Source organism: Amblyomma americanum, chromosome 5, assembly GCF_052857255.1.
Source record: "Amblyomma americanum isolate KBUSLIRL-KWMA chromosome 5, ASM5285725v1, whole genome shotgun sequence".
Lineage (NCBI taxonomy): Eukaryota > Metazoa > Arthropoda > Arachnida > Ixodida > Ixodidae > Amblyomma > Amblyomma americanum.
Window position 1 is genome coordinate 185,628,387 of NC_135501.1, and position 17,429 is coordinate 185,645,815.

General features: G+C 48.8%; 1 protein-coding gene and 1 pseudogene across 1 annotated transcript in view; one reads left to right on the forward strand and one right to left on the reverse strand.

The window, feature by feature from the left end:
* Positions 1–591: 591 nt before the first annotated feature.
* LOC144135573 (U2 spliceosomal RNA) lies at positions 592–739 on the forward strand (annotated as a pseudogene).
* An 8,447-nt stretch (positions 740–9,186) lies between these two features.
* The window catches only part of LOC144134467 (neprilysin-1-like), a 34,729-nt gene continuing 26,486 nt past the window's right edge, over positions 9,187–17,429 (reverse strand). Inside the window, exons 12-14 of the mRNA XM_077667377.1 lie at positions 15,737–15,966; positions 13,332–13,475; positions 9,187–9,543 (exon numbers count right to left, since the gene is read on the reverse strand). Coding sequence (XP_077523503.1) covers positions 9,193–9,543; positions 13,332–13,475; positions 15,737–15,966 — 725 coding nt within the window. The 3' untranslated portion in view covers positions 9,187–9,192. The remainder of the gene's footprint in view (positions 9,544–13,331; positions 13,476–15,736; positions 15,967–17,429) is intronic.

Below are 17,429 nucleotides of genomic sequence, written 5' to 3' on the forward strand. Positions count from 1 at the left end.
ACACCTGAACCGTGCCATAAAGGAAGGGATAAAGGAGGGAGTGAAAGCAGAAAGGAAGGAAGAGGTGCCGTAGTGGAGGGCTCCGGATTAATTTCGACCACCTGGGGATCTTTAACGTGCACTGACATCGCACAGCACACGGGCGCCTTAGCGACAACGTTATTACTGGCGGAGCCCTTATAGTTCACAGTATCAGAGCTGGGCTGGCTCCTGGTCGTGGGTGGTGGCCGGCAGCCCATGTCTGAAGGCGACGTTCTCTGTCCACTGCACCAGCCTCAGTTGCGAGACCGGGTCGGAGCTAGAGACCACGACCCCCCACCCACCCATCCGAGTCCGTGAGGGCCCACTGGGCCGGTGGTCTCAGTTGTTGGCAGACGAACATAATATGGTCGAATGTGGCTCTCGGGTGCCCACGGAGGGAAGAGGCGAAGGGTTCTAAGAACAGGATGCAGGTAGGAGTGGGGAAGGAGGGATGGTAGTGGGCTAGAGTAAGCGGTGAAGGGAGTGTGTGTGCGTCTGTAATATGGGCCAGAGTGTTGTGTGTTAGCTAGGGAGTAGAGATTTCGCTCTAAAAATACATCGAGGGGACGGAAATCTGTGGTTACATGACCCCGTAGAGTATCTGTTACGGGTCAAATTGGACTTATTTTTGAAAATGTGGCGGAGAGTTAGAAGGATGCTTCACTCCCGCCACCGGTTGGCCCGGTATTGCACTACCTCCGGGATCGGCCTTGTCTTTAGCGCGTCTTTACTATCCTGTCTTTCTATCCGATCTTTCAACTCTCCTGCTATCTGCACGTGGTAGCGATTGTGGCTCGTCTTGAGCTAGTGAGCAGGCCTGTGCACTTTCCTTTTCTTTCTTCCTGGCAACAATCTATCTATCTACAGGACTAACCAAGACTATATAGCACGGCCGCCGCACAACTTCCTGGAGTTGAGGTAACTATGCGTTTGAGGTGGCGTCTGTAAGCTGTCACAAACGCTCCTGAGTATCAGACAGCATAGGTCACACATTACGTATATTCCATTTCGTACTTAACGTATGAACAGCTTATTAGCGATCGCTGAAAGCGTTTGAATGTTTCCATCTTGTTGTGGATTGTCGCGATCACCGTCGTATTTGCTATCCTTCGTGGAGTGTTGATACCTATCTCAGGTTACCATTGGACGAACTGCTTCAAAAACAGCCAGGAGCGCCAGGGGATGGTAACCCTTGATACTTCGCAGAACACTCTAAGCTGCACCGGTATTTTTTTAAACATCTTGTAAATTTCTATCACCTGCTTTAGAGCATGAGAAAACTCATTAAAACATATTTTCACACTGGAGGCCCTTCGTTTAACTTCATGTCGTCATCTTTCAAACCGCCTTTAACTGAACTGCACGGCGAACAATTATTAGACCTAAGCTTATCGGCTTACTGCAGTAATAATAGTGAAAGCTAGATAAAATTAGCGGCCGAGAGGCACGGAGTGACAAGCCCATTTTCGCGTTTCACAGGCAAATGCCCGTTTTGGCGTCTGTACGACCGTGCATACAATCTTCCACTTGCGAACTTCGGTTCGATTGCATGATAATAATAATAATTGGTTTTTGGGGAAAGGAAATGTCGCAGTATCTCTCTCATATATCGTTGGACACCTGAACCGCGCCGTAAAAGAAGGGATAAAGGATGGATTGAGAGAAGAAAGGAATACAGAGGTGCCGTCGTGGAGGGCTCGGGAATAATTTCGGCCAACTGGGGATCTTTAACGTGCACTGACATCACACAGCACACGGGCGCCTTTTACAGCGGAGCTGTATGCCTCTACCTTCCAATAAAATTTTTGTTTCGTCGTCGTAAGCACAAAACCCCAAGCAAAAAAATTGAATGCTATATACCCAACAGCATAGAAATCGTATATCGTACTGATCTTAAAGCAGTCGTAATATGGTGTGCGTGCGTGCGTGCGTGCGTGCGTGTGCGTGCGTGTGCGTGTGTGTGTGCGTGTGTGAGTGAGTGTGTGTGTTTAAAAAATAACAAATAAAAAAACATACAGCATACAAATCGTATATCATGCTGATCATAAAGCAATCATCATAAAGCATATCTAATATATATATATATATATATATATATATATATATATATATATATATATATATATATATATATATATATATATTGCCACCTGGTGTTCTCAGGTGGCGCTGAAGTGTCTTCGAAGACGTTGAAGTGTCTCGCGCTGGCTGGCTGGCTGCTTGCTGTATTCTGCTGGTTAGCGACCTGTCTCCCTGTTTTCCGTTACATATTTTGGTGGAGGCGCTGGGTAAAGATCCCTGTACATGTCTCATACTCCTCCGGATACCCTGGGCTCCAGTCCTTCGCTAGTGGACACCCCCGTGCACCGTGCTAGCCGGAGAAATCAAGGCCTACCTCCCGAACACGGGCTTTTGGAGTCTGCCAGAGCACCCACCCATCGACCTGTCATGCCAGCTGCTGCCTACTACACCTTGCAGAATCCGCGACTGCCCAAACCATTCCACGGCAGTCAGCTCGAAGACGTAGAGGACTGGCTTCTCGAGTTTGAACGCGTGGCCTCATTCAACCAGTGGGACGACGCCGCTAAACTTCGAAACGTCTTCTTTAGTCTCGAGGATGGTGCACGTACCTGGGACGAAAACCGAGAAGACGCCCTAACATCATGGCACGAGTTCCGCCGACGCCTGCTGGAGACCTACACCAGCACGGATCGTCGAGAACGGGCTGAACGGGCTTTGCAGTCTCGCATTCAGATGCCGAATGAGACTGTAAGCATGTACGTGGAGGATATGACTCGGCTCTTCCGGCGAGCTGACCCGGCCATGCCCGAAGATAAAAAGGTGCGCCATCTCATGCGCGGCGTTAAAGAGCAACTTTTCGCTGGCCTCGTGCGCAGTCCACCTGGGACTGTTGCTGAGTTTCTCTCGGAGGCGGTCACGATGGAGAAGATGCTCTTGCGGCGGTCTACCACCTACGACCGGCCGGTACTCGCCGCTTCACTTACAGAGCCGCTTCCTGCCTTCGGGGCTAACCCTGGTCTTCTCCGCGACCTGATCCGCTCCGTTGTGCGCGAAGAGCTCCAGGCGCTTTTCGGTGCTCCCCTGCCGACGGCCGGCTCTCTCGCTAGCCTGGTCCGCGAAGAGGTTCAAGCCTTGAGACCTTCTTTCCCGTCCGTTGACCCGCCGCCTTTACCAACGGAGTGCCGTCGTCCAACGTACGCTGAAGCCTTGCAACGTCCTGCGCCCTCTTCGGCGCAGTTTCCTCCGTCCAATCAAGGCTCGCTGTTTTCCGCACACCCTGACACGTACTACATCGACAATCGACGATCACCCCAGCGGAAGACGGACCTGTGGCGTGCTCCGGATCGGCGGCGTCTCTGCTTTCACTGCGGGGAACCCGGTCATCTGTATCGCCAGTGCCCGTATCGACAGCTTGGGCTGCAGGGGTTCCCTATCGACATGCCCCGTCCACCAAGAGGTCAACGACCCCGGGAGATCGAGGACTACGTAGCCCAGCAGCGCATGGCGACAATTCCCCAGCGGCAGTCTCGGTCTCCATCACCACGCCGACCTTCGCCACAGCCCCAAAGCTCCTCCTGGATGGCGCAGAGACGGTCGCCAAGTCCCCGCCGGGAAAACTAAAGAGAGCGACCTCAGGGGGCGAGGCCGCTGGCAATCGATACGAACAAGACCCCCCGACAACGCGAACAGCGACCGACCGCGATTTAAAGGCAACGACTGCAGTACCTGAACTCGGAGATCGATTCTCGTTGGATATACCCGTGCTTCTCGATGGCTATAAGGTTAGTGCTTTGGTGGACACTGGCGCTGATTTCTCGATTTTAAGCGGAAAGCTAGCGGCGCTTCTTAAAAAAGTAATGACACCATGGTCCGGCACGCAGATTCGCACGGCTGGCGGACATGTCGTAACTCCGCTTGGCCTATGCACAGCAAGAGTCCAAATTCGCAGCTCCACATTTGTTGTCAGCTGCCTAGTTCTACCGAACTGCTCCCGTGACTGTATCCTTGGCGTTGATTTTCTCCGAGAGTATGGAGCTATTATTGACCTCCGAAAGCGCACTGTCACATTTTCTACCGAGAAAGCTGATGTTTACTCCGAGGACTGTCCACGCCGCGCCGCCCTTAGAATATCCGCCGAGAGCGTTTGGATTCCGCCACGCGCCAGCGTTTTTGTGAGTGTTCACTGCGACGGACTACGTGAAGGGACAGCGGTCGCAGAGGGCAACCTGTCCCTTTTGCTCACCCACGGCATCTGCTCAGCGCGAGGTCTCATCCATCTCCGCGACGGCTGCTCTGAGCTCCTGGTGACTAACTTCTCTAACGAGCCCCGGCACCTTTTTTGTGCTACTGCCATCGCATTCGCCGACCCCTTAGCGGAGGTTTCTGAATGTTTCGCGTTCGAAGCTGTTAGACCTGTGCGCCCATCCCTTGACATCAGCCCGGACCTTTCGGTGACTCAACAGCGAGAACTACGTGCCCTCCTACTTGAATACTCCTCCTGTTTCGCTTCTTCGTCGAAAGTCCGGCAAACGGCTCTTCTCAAGCACCGCATCATTACGCCCGACGATGCCCGCCCCATCCATCAGCAGCCGTACCGTATCTCACCGAAGGAGCGTGAGGCGATCCAAACGCAGGTGAAGGAGATGCTTTCAGATGGAATCATTCAACCTTCCAGCAGCCCCTGGTCTTCACCTGTCGTGCTGGTGAAGAAAAAGGATGGGACACTCCGCTTCTGCGTGGATTATCGGAAACTGAACAACATCACCAAAAAAGACGTCTACCCGCTGCCTCGTATCGACGACTCGCTCGACAGACTTCGTCGCGCCCAGTACTTCTCCTCCATTGATTTAAAGAGTGGGTACTGGCAGATAGAGGTCGACGAGCGGGACCGCGAAAAAACGGCGTTCGTGACACCCGACGGACTGTACGAATTTAAAGTGCTACCTTTTGGGCTATGTTCAGCGCCGGCAACTTTCCAGCGGATGATGGATACCGTTCTCGCTGGACTAAAATGGCAAACTTGTTTGGTTTATCTCGATGATGTCGTCGTATTTTCCGAAACCTTTGCCGAACACCTTGAACGCCTGAGGACAGTATTAGATGCCCTCCGATCGGCCGACTTAACGCTAAAGCCCGAGAAGTGCCACTTTGGGTACAAAGAGTTGAAGTTTCTCGGTCACCTCGTGAGTGCCGATGGCGTTAAGCCCGACCCCGAGAAAACTGCTGCCGTCGCCAACTTTCCTGTTCCTGCAACAAAGAAAAGTGTGCAACGTTTTTTGGGTCTGTGCGCATATTACCGCCGCTTCATCGCCGACTTTTCAAAGATTTCCGCACCCCTGTACCACCTCACGCGCAATGATACACAGTTCGTGTGGGCTGCCGAGCAGCAGGAGGCTTTTGCCGAGCTGCGCAGACGACTGCTAACATCCCCTGTTCTTGCGCACTTTGATGAAGAGGCTGATACCGAAGTCCACACCGACGCGAGCAACGTCGGCCTCGGCGCCGTACTCGTCCAACACCAAGGTGGCGTGGAAAGGGTCATCGCGTATGCAAGCCGCACGCTTTCTCGCGCTGAAACAAACTATTCGACCACAGAAAAAGAATGCCTTGCGGTTATGTGGGCAACCATGAAATTTCGTCCGTACCTCTACGGCCGCCCGTTCAAAGTAGTTACCGACCACCATTCGTTGTGCTGGCTTGCAAATCTTCGCGACCCATCGGGGCGCCTAGCCCGATGAAGCCTCCGCCTCCAAGAATTCGATTACACCATTGTGCACAAATCTGGCCAGACGCACGAAGACGCTGACGCACTCTCTCGCGCGCCCGTCGGGTTAGCGGATGATAGCATAGAGGACGAGAGTGGTTTTATTGCAGTTGTCAGCGCCTCAGACCTAATGACCCGCCAGCGAGCTGACCCAGACCTGCGACCTATCATTGATTATCTGGAGGGCCGAGCTTCTGTCGTACCCCGACAATTTTCTAGAAACCTGCCGGCCTTCTGTCTCCGGAACGGCATTTTGTTTAAGAAAAACTCCAGCACTGTTGACCGAGCGCACCTCCTCGTCGTTCCGGCAGATCTCCGCGCCGATATCCTTCTTGCTTGTCACGATGAGCCGACCTCCGGCCACTTGGGCTTTGCCCGCACACTTGCACGCGTGCGCCAGGCGTATTATTGGCCCAAACTTTCTCACGCCGTCCAGCGTTACGTCAGAGGCTGCCGCGATTGCCAACGTCGTAAGGCGCCTCCTCACAAGCCAGCGGGCTTGCTCCAACCTATTGAACCCCCTCGGACGCCTTTTGATCAAGTCGGCATCGATCTTCTGGGCCCATTCCCTGTGTCATCGGCCGGTCATAAATGGATCATAGTCGCGACCGACTATTTAACAAGGTATGCGGAAACTAAAGCGGTGCAGCGCGGTACGTCATCTGAGATCGCCCAGTTTTTTATGCAACAAATCGTGCTGCGTCATGGCGCACCGTCCCACGTAATCACTGATCGAGGTACGGCGTTTACGGCACAGCTCATGCGCGACGTGTTCGAGCTCAGTCACACGAACCATCGCAAAACTACTGCCTATCACCCACAGACGAACGGGCTCACAGAGAGACTCAACAGAACGATCGCCGACATGATCGCAATGTACATAGACTCGCAGCACAAAACCTGGGACGAGATTCTCCCGTACGTCACATACACTTACAACACGGCCACCCAGGAGACGACCCGATTTACACCATTTCGTCTGGTCTACGGACGTGACGTTCAGACGATGCTGGATGCAATGCTTCCATGCAGCACTGATGACCACCCACTCACGCCAGACGCCGAGCAGTTCGCTCAGCGCGCCGAGGAAGCACGTCAACTTGCCCGTCTTCACATTCAGCGGCAGCAGGGCACGGATGCACGCCGCTACAACCTCCGTCATCGGCACGTCGAATACCATCCGGGAGACCAAGTTTGGGTGTGGACCCCGGTACGCCGCCCAGGCTTGTCTGAAAAACTGATGTGCCGTTACTTTGGACCGTACCGAGTTTTGCGCCGCGTCACCGAAGTGACCTACGAAGTTCTTCCTGACGGGACTGTGCAGCCTCAGCGTCGTCCACCCCGCTCTGAGGTTGTGCACGTTGTCCGCATGAAACCCTACTTCACGCGGTAATGGATAGTACGCTCAGTGTTCTGCTAGTTTTCGCGTGGGACACCTTCGCCCACCTCCCTTGTACATTTTTGTGTGCTTGTGCTGTTTTTTTTTCTCTTTCCACTGCCCATACTGCAACCCCGCTTTTGTTTTTCTTTTTTTTTTGGAGGGGGAGTAATGCCACCTGGTGTTCTCAGGTGGCGCTGAAGTGTCTTCGAAGACGTTGAAGTGTCTCGCGCTGGCTGGCTGGCTGCTTGCTGTATTCTGCTGGTTAGCGACCTGTCTCCCTGTTTTCCGTTACAATATATATATATATATATATATATATATATATATATATATATATATATATATATATATATATATATATATATATATATATATATATATATATATATATATATATATATATACACCTTACTCGCCTAAATGCTCCCGCCATTGTCATTTAGCCGCCACACGACACTGGCATGAGCTCGGATGTTTTACTGCTGTGTGTCTGGGTGTTTTCATGCACAGTGCACGGGTGTTTAGTTAAGCTCACGGCGCCGCTGATTCGGCCTTGGCTCTGGCTGCCGAAGTGGTTCCAGATGACGGAAGCTCCGGCCATGTCTGCATTTTATTCTGTTTATTTGTTTACTCTGTGTGTACGGGGCACGCGAGTGCACGCGTCTTTAACTTTTGTGTGTAGGGCGATCCCGCCACCATCTGCTCCTGTCCACCTTACACGCCGCCGCTCTGTTGCCTTGATGGGTAGCCATTATCCTCTCCCGCTCGGTGTTTTCCTTTTTTTTGTTTCCCTCGTCCGGGGTCTGCTCCCCGCGGCTTCGGGGTGGGCGGCGGGGTACAACACGTTTTTCTTTTTTATTTGTTCCCCCTTTTTTCCCTTTCTATCTGTATCTTTTCTAGTATTCTTTGCCACCGTTTGTTTCTTTTGTTCATGTGTCGTACATGTGTGCCAGTGCCAACTCCTTAAGAAGAGGAAGAAGACCCCTGTAACTTCAGTCTTGAGAAAGGACAGGCTCTGTCCGAAACGTCGACTCAAAATAAATCTATGGCTAAATGAAGCGTTTTCAACTTTGAATTTTTGCCTCTAGCAACCAAATACGTTTATCCTTCTATACTATATATATATATATTATATATATATATATATATATATATATATATATATATATATATATATATATATATATATAAATTTAAAGACTAAGAATTAAAACAAGGAAAAAGTAGATAACCACGTGTGTTTCCTGGTAAGGATTACGGTTTCGTAAGCTACTCTCTTACAATAATTTCATTAGTCTATAGACTGTCCATTAACTTTTGTCTATAAAGTCCATACATGCTCTGTATACAAACCGCAGAGAAATGTCTATAGGCAATGCAAGTCATATGACAGGCTATAGACAATCTACATATTTATGGCAATACATTTTCTGTAGACTTTTGCCTATAGGCAGTCTATAGACTCCCCGCCGCGGTGGCTCAGTGGTTACGGCGCTCGGCTACTGATCCGGAATTTCGGGGTTCGAACCCGACCGCGGCGGCTGCGTCTTTAAGGAGAAACAACACTAAGGTGCCCGTGTGCTGTGCAATGTCAGTGCACGTGAAAGATCCCCAGGTGGTCGAAATTATTCCGGGGCCCTCCACTACGGCACCTCTTTCTACCTTTATTCTTTCACTCCCTCCTTTATCCCTTCCCCTACGGCGCGGTTCAGGTGTCCGCCGATATGTGAGACACATACTGCTCCATTTTCTTTGCTTTAAAAACCAAGTTTCATTTTCATTTTTATAGACTATGCATAAACAAAAACATATATAGGAAGGCAACAGAGCCTTTAAGGAACCTATGGACTGTCCATAGACCATTTTTATACGGGTCAGTAACCATGACAGGATTATACTTTATTGGTGCCTTGAGCTGAGTTGTTTTGGGGAAGTTCTGGTGGATAATACTCGCACTGCAACTGGAGCAAATTGGGTCTCATCAGCTGCGTTCGCCTGGCCAACTCTACCAGAAGTCGCACGTTTGCTTGGGACTCATCGGGTCACCCGGTTTGCAGGAAAACGCTCTGGCGAACTCCGGCATGTTTCGGAGCGGCACAATGCATCGTGAGCGGCCGTGCCAGTACCGCGAGCCCGCAACACGTCGGGTTCCGTTGCGTGCGGTGCAACGCTTGAGACAGTGCGTAACGAAGAACGTCTGCTCAGCGTTCAGACCCAGACCAGGAACGGTCGCGCTGCGCTCGTCGTACGGAAGGCTCCGGTAGGCGGCGTAGGCCAGCTGGATACCCGCGAAATCGACGAAGCCTTCCGAATCTGTTACGTCGTCTGTTGTCCTTGCCCGTGATTCCGATTCCGCCTGCAAGCACAGGTTACGATATCCACAGCTCATTACATGCTGTCCATTAAAGGGACCCAGAAAGAGGGTCTCAATAAAGGTGCGATATGTCTGGGATGTTAAAAGACGACGGTTCATAATTATCCCCCAGCAAGAATTATTTCAATCCGTTTTGTGGAAGCTGAGTTATATGCAAACAAAATTTAAACTTCCGCGTCTTCGCGCCTTTCCCTCTCCTCTAGCACGCCAAAACGGCAGCGCGCCCCACTCACTCGACCACTCACCTACCTCCGCCGGCTGGGGCGCGCGCGGAGTGGCCTCGGCCGCTGTAGCGCGGGACGTCTGAAAGAATTTGGCGCTGTGAACCAATGATAACCCGCGGCTGCTGACGTCATTAGCAAGACGTGATGTCGTCTGCCAGGTTTTAGTGCGAAAACCCGGCACCGCGCGTCGCCGCGAGGTGCGAAAGCAGGTAGTTTTAAAAATGTATTCTAAATTTTCCGCTCGCTTTTGGGGTCTCGTACGCGGCAGGGACGCTCGGCGGCCTGTACTCTACATAGAGCAAGCATTATAAAGCCAAGCTCAAACACCCCTTTCTGTGGACCTTTAACGCAAAGTCCCTTACACAACTCAAGCTCCCGAGACTTGTGTGTTCCTCGCCTACGTGCTAATTACGGTCTGTAAATGTTACACCACCGGCCGCCCAGTTAACTGGATGACCTTCCCAGATGTAGTATCGATGTGCTCACTTATTCCGCAAGAAATCTGTGTGAAGTGTTCTGGCGCTCATAACTGCGTACGGTTGTAAAATTGAAAATGGGTTGTTGGGGAAAGGAAATGGCGCAGTATCTGTCTCGCATCTCTGCACCTGAACCGCGCCATAAGTCTGCGGGTACATGTCACGCCTGGAAACTTGTAAGGCTTGTATCCACTATCGTACTGTCTTAATTTGTATTCTTAGAGAGAAAAGCGTAGTGAAGGCTGGACAGCACTCCAAAGCGTACAGAGGAACACACGTGGCTGTCAGTTCGCGCATGGAAGCCAGCTTTTAGTTCCCGGGTTCGAACCCGACCGCGGCGGCTGCGTTTTTATGGAGGAAAAACGCTAAGGCGCCTGTGTGCTGTGCGATGTCAGTGCACGTTAAAGATCCCCAGGTGGTCGAAATTATTCCGGAGCCCTCCACTACGGCACCTCTTCTTCCTTTCTTCTTTCACTCCCTCCTTTATCCCTTCCCTTACGGCGTGGTTCAGGTGTCCAACGATATATGAGACAGATATTGCGCCATTTCCTTTCCCCAAAAACCAATTATTATTATTATTATTATTATTATTATTATTATTATTATTATTATTATTATTATTATTATACAGATGTAAATAACATGTGCGCTATGGTGACCAAATAATCAGGTATTGAGGACAACTTTGTCCACGGATAACAACGGATAACAAGCAATATTTGTTAGTGTCAGCAAACTGTACACCTTCAGTTGCCACGAGCGCGGACAAAAACAAAAATGCTTATTTTAACGTAGTTTTTAAGTTTTTGCTACTATTCAGTCTTCACTAGTGCACCACACATAAAGGAAGCGAAATCTCACCGAACCCTAGAACCACCAAAGGAATGTTTATTTTTTTAACTTGTGGTGTTCGATGCGAAATAGTGTAGCTATTTCATCGCCGAAAAAAAATTGATTAGAAAGCCGGAGAAAAAGAACAACCACATGCCACCATTGGGATCCGAACCTACGGTGGCATGTGGTTGAACCGTGTGGAATGTGGTAGCCTGGCTACGCAATATTTATGAATTTCTTGGCATCGTCCCAACATTTTTCAGTTTTTTTGTGTGTGTGTCACAGATGTTCCTCTTTCGCTCAGCGCTGCGATTTGGCTCGATTCCACGCTCGTAAACGCCAGGATTTGTTTGTGATTATAGGCGAGACAGAACTGAGCCTGCTCCGATATTAGTGTACCCGCCGCGGTGGCTCAGTGTTTAGGGCAGTCGGCTACTGATCCGGAGTTTCCGGACTCGAACCCGACCAGGGCGGCTGCGTTTTTATGCAGGCAAAACACTAAGGCGCCCGTGTGCTGTGCGATGTCAGTGCACGTTAAAGATCCCCAGGTGGTCAAAATTATTCTGGAGCCCTCCACTACGGCACCTCTTTCTTCCTTTCTTTCACTCCCTCCTTTATCCCTTCCCTTACGGCGCGGTTCAGGAGTCCGCCAATATACGAGACAGATACTGCGCCATTTCCTTTCCCCAAAAACCAGTTATTATTAAATGTTAGTGTTTTCGACAAGTACCTATTGTTACCAGCCGGACAGAGTGCGACGCTGCGGTTTTCAAGCCTTTTAATAAAAATAATAATTGGTTTTGGGGGAAAGGAAATGGCGCAGTATCTCTCTCATATATCGTTGGACACCTGAACCGCGCCGTAAGGGAAGGGATAAAGGAGGGAGTGAAAAAAGAAAGGTAGAAAGAGGTGCCGTAGTGGAGGGCTCCGGAGTAATTTCGACCACCTGGGGATCTTTAACGTGCACTGAAATCGCACAGCACACGGGTGCCTTAGCGTTTTTCCTCCATAAAAACGCAGCCGCCGCGGTCGGGTTCGAACCCGGGAACTCCGGATCAGTAGTCGAGCGCCCTATCCACTGAGCCACCGCGGCGGGGCAAGCCATTTAATGCAGTTCTGGCTTTTCGTATTCTCGTTTTTTCAGATTTATATGGTGGAATTGTCTTTGGAAACACCGAAACGATTCAGGCAACCGGCACTGCTTGCGTCTTTCGAGAGTATCTTCATGTATGCTGCTCACAATTGTGAATGTACAAAAATAAAACACTGGGTGTTTTAGAGAGAAGACAGTCAGCCCTCAGTGTTTTACTTCTGTATTTCAATGCACATGGTAACTAGCGCTAAAGCAAGGACAGAAGACGTTCGAGGTGTCAGTCTCTCTTTTGTCCTTGTCTTTAGCGCAAGTTACCATCTACATCGAATCTGCACATCATCAACTAGCCCAGCTGTCCGCTTTAAATTACATTTGTGTGCTACGATTATCTTGGAGGGCGGAAAAGAAGTGGAGTTCCCGGGTTCGAACCCGATCGCGGCGGCTGCGTTTTTATGGAGGAAAAACGCTATGGCGCCCGTGTGCTGTGCGATGTCAGTGCATGTTAAAGATCCCCAGGTGGTCGAAATCAATCCGGAGCCCTCCACTACGGCACCTATTTCTTCCTTTATTCTTTCACTCCCTCCCTTATCCCTTCCCATACGGCGCGGTTCAGGTTTCCAACGATATATGAGACAGATACTGCGCCATTTCCTTTCCCCCCAAAACCAACCAACCAAAAACAAGTATACAGCTTTGGAGTGATCTGTAAGCTCATTATCCTAACTTCAGTCTCTTCAGAACACCACAACGGGGCGTTTTGCCAAACGTGTAGCAGACTCGAAAAATAGGTCTCGAATAATTACCCGAGACGAAAAAATTCTCAAACTTTGATTAAGAAAGAAGGAATAACCAATTGCAATGCTAAACATTTAAATCAATCTAGGACGCGAGGTATATTGAGCTGCACAGTTTTTAGCATTGTGGAGTGCAGAATTTCGTGACTGTTCGATCCCTATATCGCTCACCAAGGCGGACTTAGCAATTTTTTTTTCTGCTAAAATAAGCACAACCAAGACATCGTTTGGTTCAATTTTATAACATATGTGGCAGGGTATGGGAGTTAAATATCAAGTTGATAAGATTGGAAGCGTTTTCACCCCTCTATCTGGATTAGGGCGTAAAAGGTACGTGAAGCGTACGTACTCGTTGGTACGAAGCACGAAGACAGAGTAGCTTTGATGCGTATATCTGCAGTGGCCGCGAGTCGTTGAACTGTACGTATTGAAGTTGGGAATCATATTCGATGTTACTGACGTCGAAGGGATGCATCATTTCATGGCCGGCGACCTGCAAATGTCGTTGGCAGGATCCAGTTTGCGCTTTTACAAGAGCCAAGTAAGGCTGAGAAAAGAATACGTATTTCAGTGTCCTATGGGGTGCAACGGCATTAAGAGGTTATTGTTTCAAGGATCTTAACGCGTGAGCAAAAAAAAAAAGATATTTGAGACATTCCTCAGTGCAAACTCGACTGAATTCTGCCATGTGGGTTTCCTAAATCGCCACTGAAATCTCATTACACAGGCATCTCCACAATTAATGCGGTCGCGCCTCTTGAAATTTAATCCGCTTACCTTTACAGTTTTGCCCAGAAAAATAACAACTGATCACCTGCTCACAATTCATGCGCCTACAATATCTTGGAACTGGTGAGATAGCGTTGAGACGCGTATGCATCAATTAATAATGTTCTGTTTTAGGCTGTGTTGTTCATTAACATTTGTTCTTCCAATAACTGGATGATGTATTAGTTTTGTGAGTCATCCGTATGCAGGTGTTCGGTATTAAAAGGTGCGTGGACGGCTGTATTCGCTGCTGAAACCCCCCCCCCCCCCCCCCAAATGTGCTTGTTTTGTATTCCTCTGCATGAGGACCGGTCACATATTCTGCCTGGCCAACCACCAGTTCCGTTCGAATGCCAAGTTTTCCATTTAGCAGATTTCGTAAAAGATTACGCGGCTCTGACCCCAGCTATACGCACTTCCTGATGATATCGTTTGAAAGGTTGTGCCCTTTGTTGATAGCACTCAGCAGCTATAGATGAGCTTACAGTTTAATCAACCGAAATGAAAAGGCTTGTGTGTGATTCCGCTGGGCAAGCATACAAACCCATTTAGAGGAATGGTTTCGGAGGCAAAGGTAAACGACCTGTTTGGTGGATAGCATCTGATCAAATAAAAATAATTTGATAAAAACGGAAATAATAAAAACCGCGCGAAAGTGCGCATATATAGAACTTTCCTTCCAAATACACTATGATCTCACGGGAATAAACAAGAACCTGTACATTTTACCTCCCGACTTCATTTCTCGACAATGCGATCATGAACTGAAGGTTCTTGAAATCCGCTCTCGTGCTGATGTGTTATGTAATTCTTTTTTCCGCACACTTCTTCACACTGGAACAGGCTTCCGAAGAGCATTATTTATTTATTTATTTATTTAGAAATACTGCCAATCCCAATCGGGATCATCGCAGGAAGGGCAAAAGCAGAATTCAACAAAGCAAGTACATTAAACACAGCGTTGCAGCTATATGTGAACAGAGGCTGTTAGGTTTAATAGAAATAATAATGATCGGTGAGAAATAACATGGGAGCAACAATTCAAGGGAAAAGAAACAAGAACAGCATGATGCATTACACACTAGAAAGAACAATTTTCATTACTTCAAATAGACCACTGGAGCTGACGAAATGGTGTTTATAATGCACATTGTAGAGCTAGTAGGTGCGCTTCATATGTCTCTAAATGTTTTTTCTAAATATGAGCTGGTTACACTTGATGGTAGGTTATTCCATTCTCGATTGGCTGACGGAAAAAACGAATGTCTAAAACAGTCTGTGTTGAATCGATATTCTTCCAGTGTTTGTAAGTGCTTATGCCTCGTTGTTGTTTCTGATTTTGAAATATACCTTGCACAATCTACGTTCATCGTGTTGTGAATAAGTTTATAAAGTAGTTTCTGTCGTGCAAGCCTGGCGCGGTTTTGTGACGTAAGTATTTAAGCGTTGTTTATCAGTTCTGTGGGTGATTCAGTTTGTCTGTATTTGTTGTAGATAAATCTTACAGATTTGCTTTGAACTCCCTCTAGTTTCTTTATTAGTTTATCTGTAAACGGAAACCAGGCTATATTAGCATATTCAAACGTCTTATATTGTCCAATGTAAGACGATTTGTGAGTTCGTCTTTTCTGGCGTCCAGTTTCACGTAGGTACTCGTCAACCCTTTCGTGCCTGTTTTTCTCGCACTCACATTTCCCTTTTTCCGCTGACAACTGTACTTTATTGCTTGCTTTAGATATTGTAACAGGCTCTTTTTAGGCATATGTTTTACCATATTGTCCCCCCCCCCACCCTCGCAATAATGCCCCTGTGGCGCTGCAGGTATTCGTATAAACAAATACTCGAAAGTCTAGTAACCTCGCCTCATTCGGATGAATTACATTTGCCCACAAGTCGTATGGAACCTGGAGAGTATACTTGTAGAATTACACCTCATTAGATGTACCGCCTTCCTGTCTCAACGCAACATTAATGTAAGAAGCGTACCTGTCCTAGACCTCCATATTTCATTGCAGCCGGAGCGTTGTTGATGAACACAGGAGGCTGAAGCAGTCCGGGCCACAAAATCAAGACATGCTGATGTGTAGAGTAGGCAGCTCTACTGGCGGCAGTCTTGAAGGCTCCGGGTAGGGTGCCCCTGATATTGAGCGTTGTCACGAGACGGTGGGACTCCAGAAAGGGGTTGAAGAACTTCTTTCCGACGTCCGGAAATCCGGCTGCATCCATGTCGGAGGAAAGAAAAATAGTCGTTGAGGTTTACTCCGCTTCGGCGCATACGTTCTTTCTGCGGCACGGTGGGTAGGGAAGAAACGCGAGTTAATGACATCGCAGTGGATATCAAGAAGAAAGGGAAAGGACATGTTTTGCGGATGCAAGATAACCGGTGGTCCTTAAAGGTTATAGACAAGATAAGAACAGAAGGCAAGCGTAGCCGGGACGGCAGAATGTTAGTTGAGCGAATGATAATAAGCAGTTTACGGGGATAAGGTGTCCCCAGCTGGCACAGGACAGGGTTAATTGGAGAGATATGAAGAGGAGTTTGTCCTGCAGTGGGCGTAGTCATTCTCATGATGATAAGGACTTTGAAGACAGTTTGGACGCGTTTCATAAAATTCACACTAAATTGTACTCCTAGTTAGCTCGAGCGCTTGCATGCCATAGGCAGACATATCTTCAAGGCATATTCATTTTAAAGAACGATATTATTCGATTCATGGTATTCGAGATTGTGAGACGTGCATAAAATTCTGAACGTATTTGCACTTTACGGTCGTCAAGATAAATGACGCGAATATCTTAGTACCAAACCCTGCTTTCAATTAGGGAAACATCCTTATTCCTCGCCAAAAGCGAACTGTAGTTGATGATTCCCTCTTAGTTGTATTTACCCTTTATTCAAGGTTTAGTACTCTCATAGGTGCTGTCGTTCCTTTCGCATGCCTCATACTGTCCCGGGATGCACTGGCGTGGGCCTACTCAAAGAAAGCAAAAATTGCAGGGGGCACTTATGCTGCGCCTTAAGGATATGACGAGATGGCGTTGATGATTCGATGTCCTTATATGCGGCGGTGGTCATTCCCAACTTTACATCCAAAGATCCCTGGGAGTCCTCACACCACTCCTTCTGCTGTGGTGCAGCGGTTCAGGGATAGGCCACTGCCCCGCGATAGCAGACGCTGCCACTGACGGGGTTTGTGCAACCCGAATTGATCTTCCCGAGCAACCTTTCACGATCAGTCACCAACAGCAACCTGCCGCGGTAGTCAATTTGCTCACAATCAAGTGGGTATAGGTTGTGATGACACCGCAAGGTCACGTGACATAGGTGGCCCGCTTAGGTTGCTTCTCGGGCGGGTGGGGTGGGTGGCCATCTGGCCCACCCTAGGCAACCCTACTTTTTGCTCACAACGCCGGATTTTCCGGGTAACGGTGTCTTTAGCGATATAGCGTTAAAATAGACAGCTGCCGGCTCGGGAGCATGGCTTACGCTACCCTTGTCTTCAATATGCGACGAACAGGAACAGGGCAAGTGAATCCAAACCAGATGGCCTAAACCGGACCTTTATGCAGAGTTTACGTCCCAGGATCTATAAATCCGCCCAGTAATTCATATTCTCCTGCGGCTGTTTGTGTTTGATTAGTTCCAATGCAGCGGCAGGGGCAATCATGCGTAACCTAA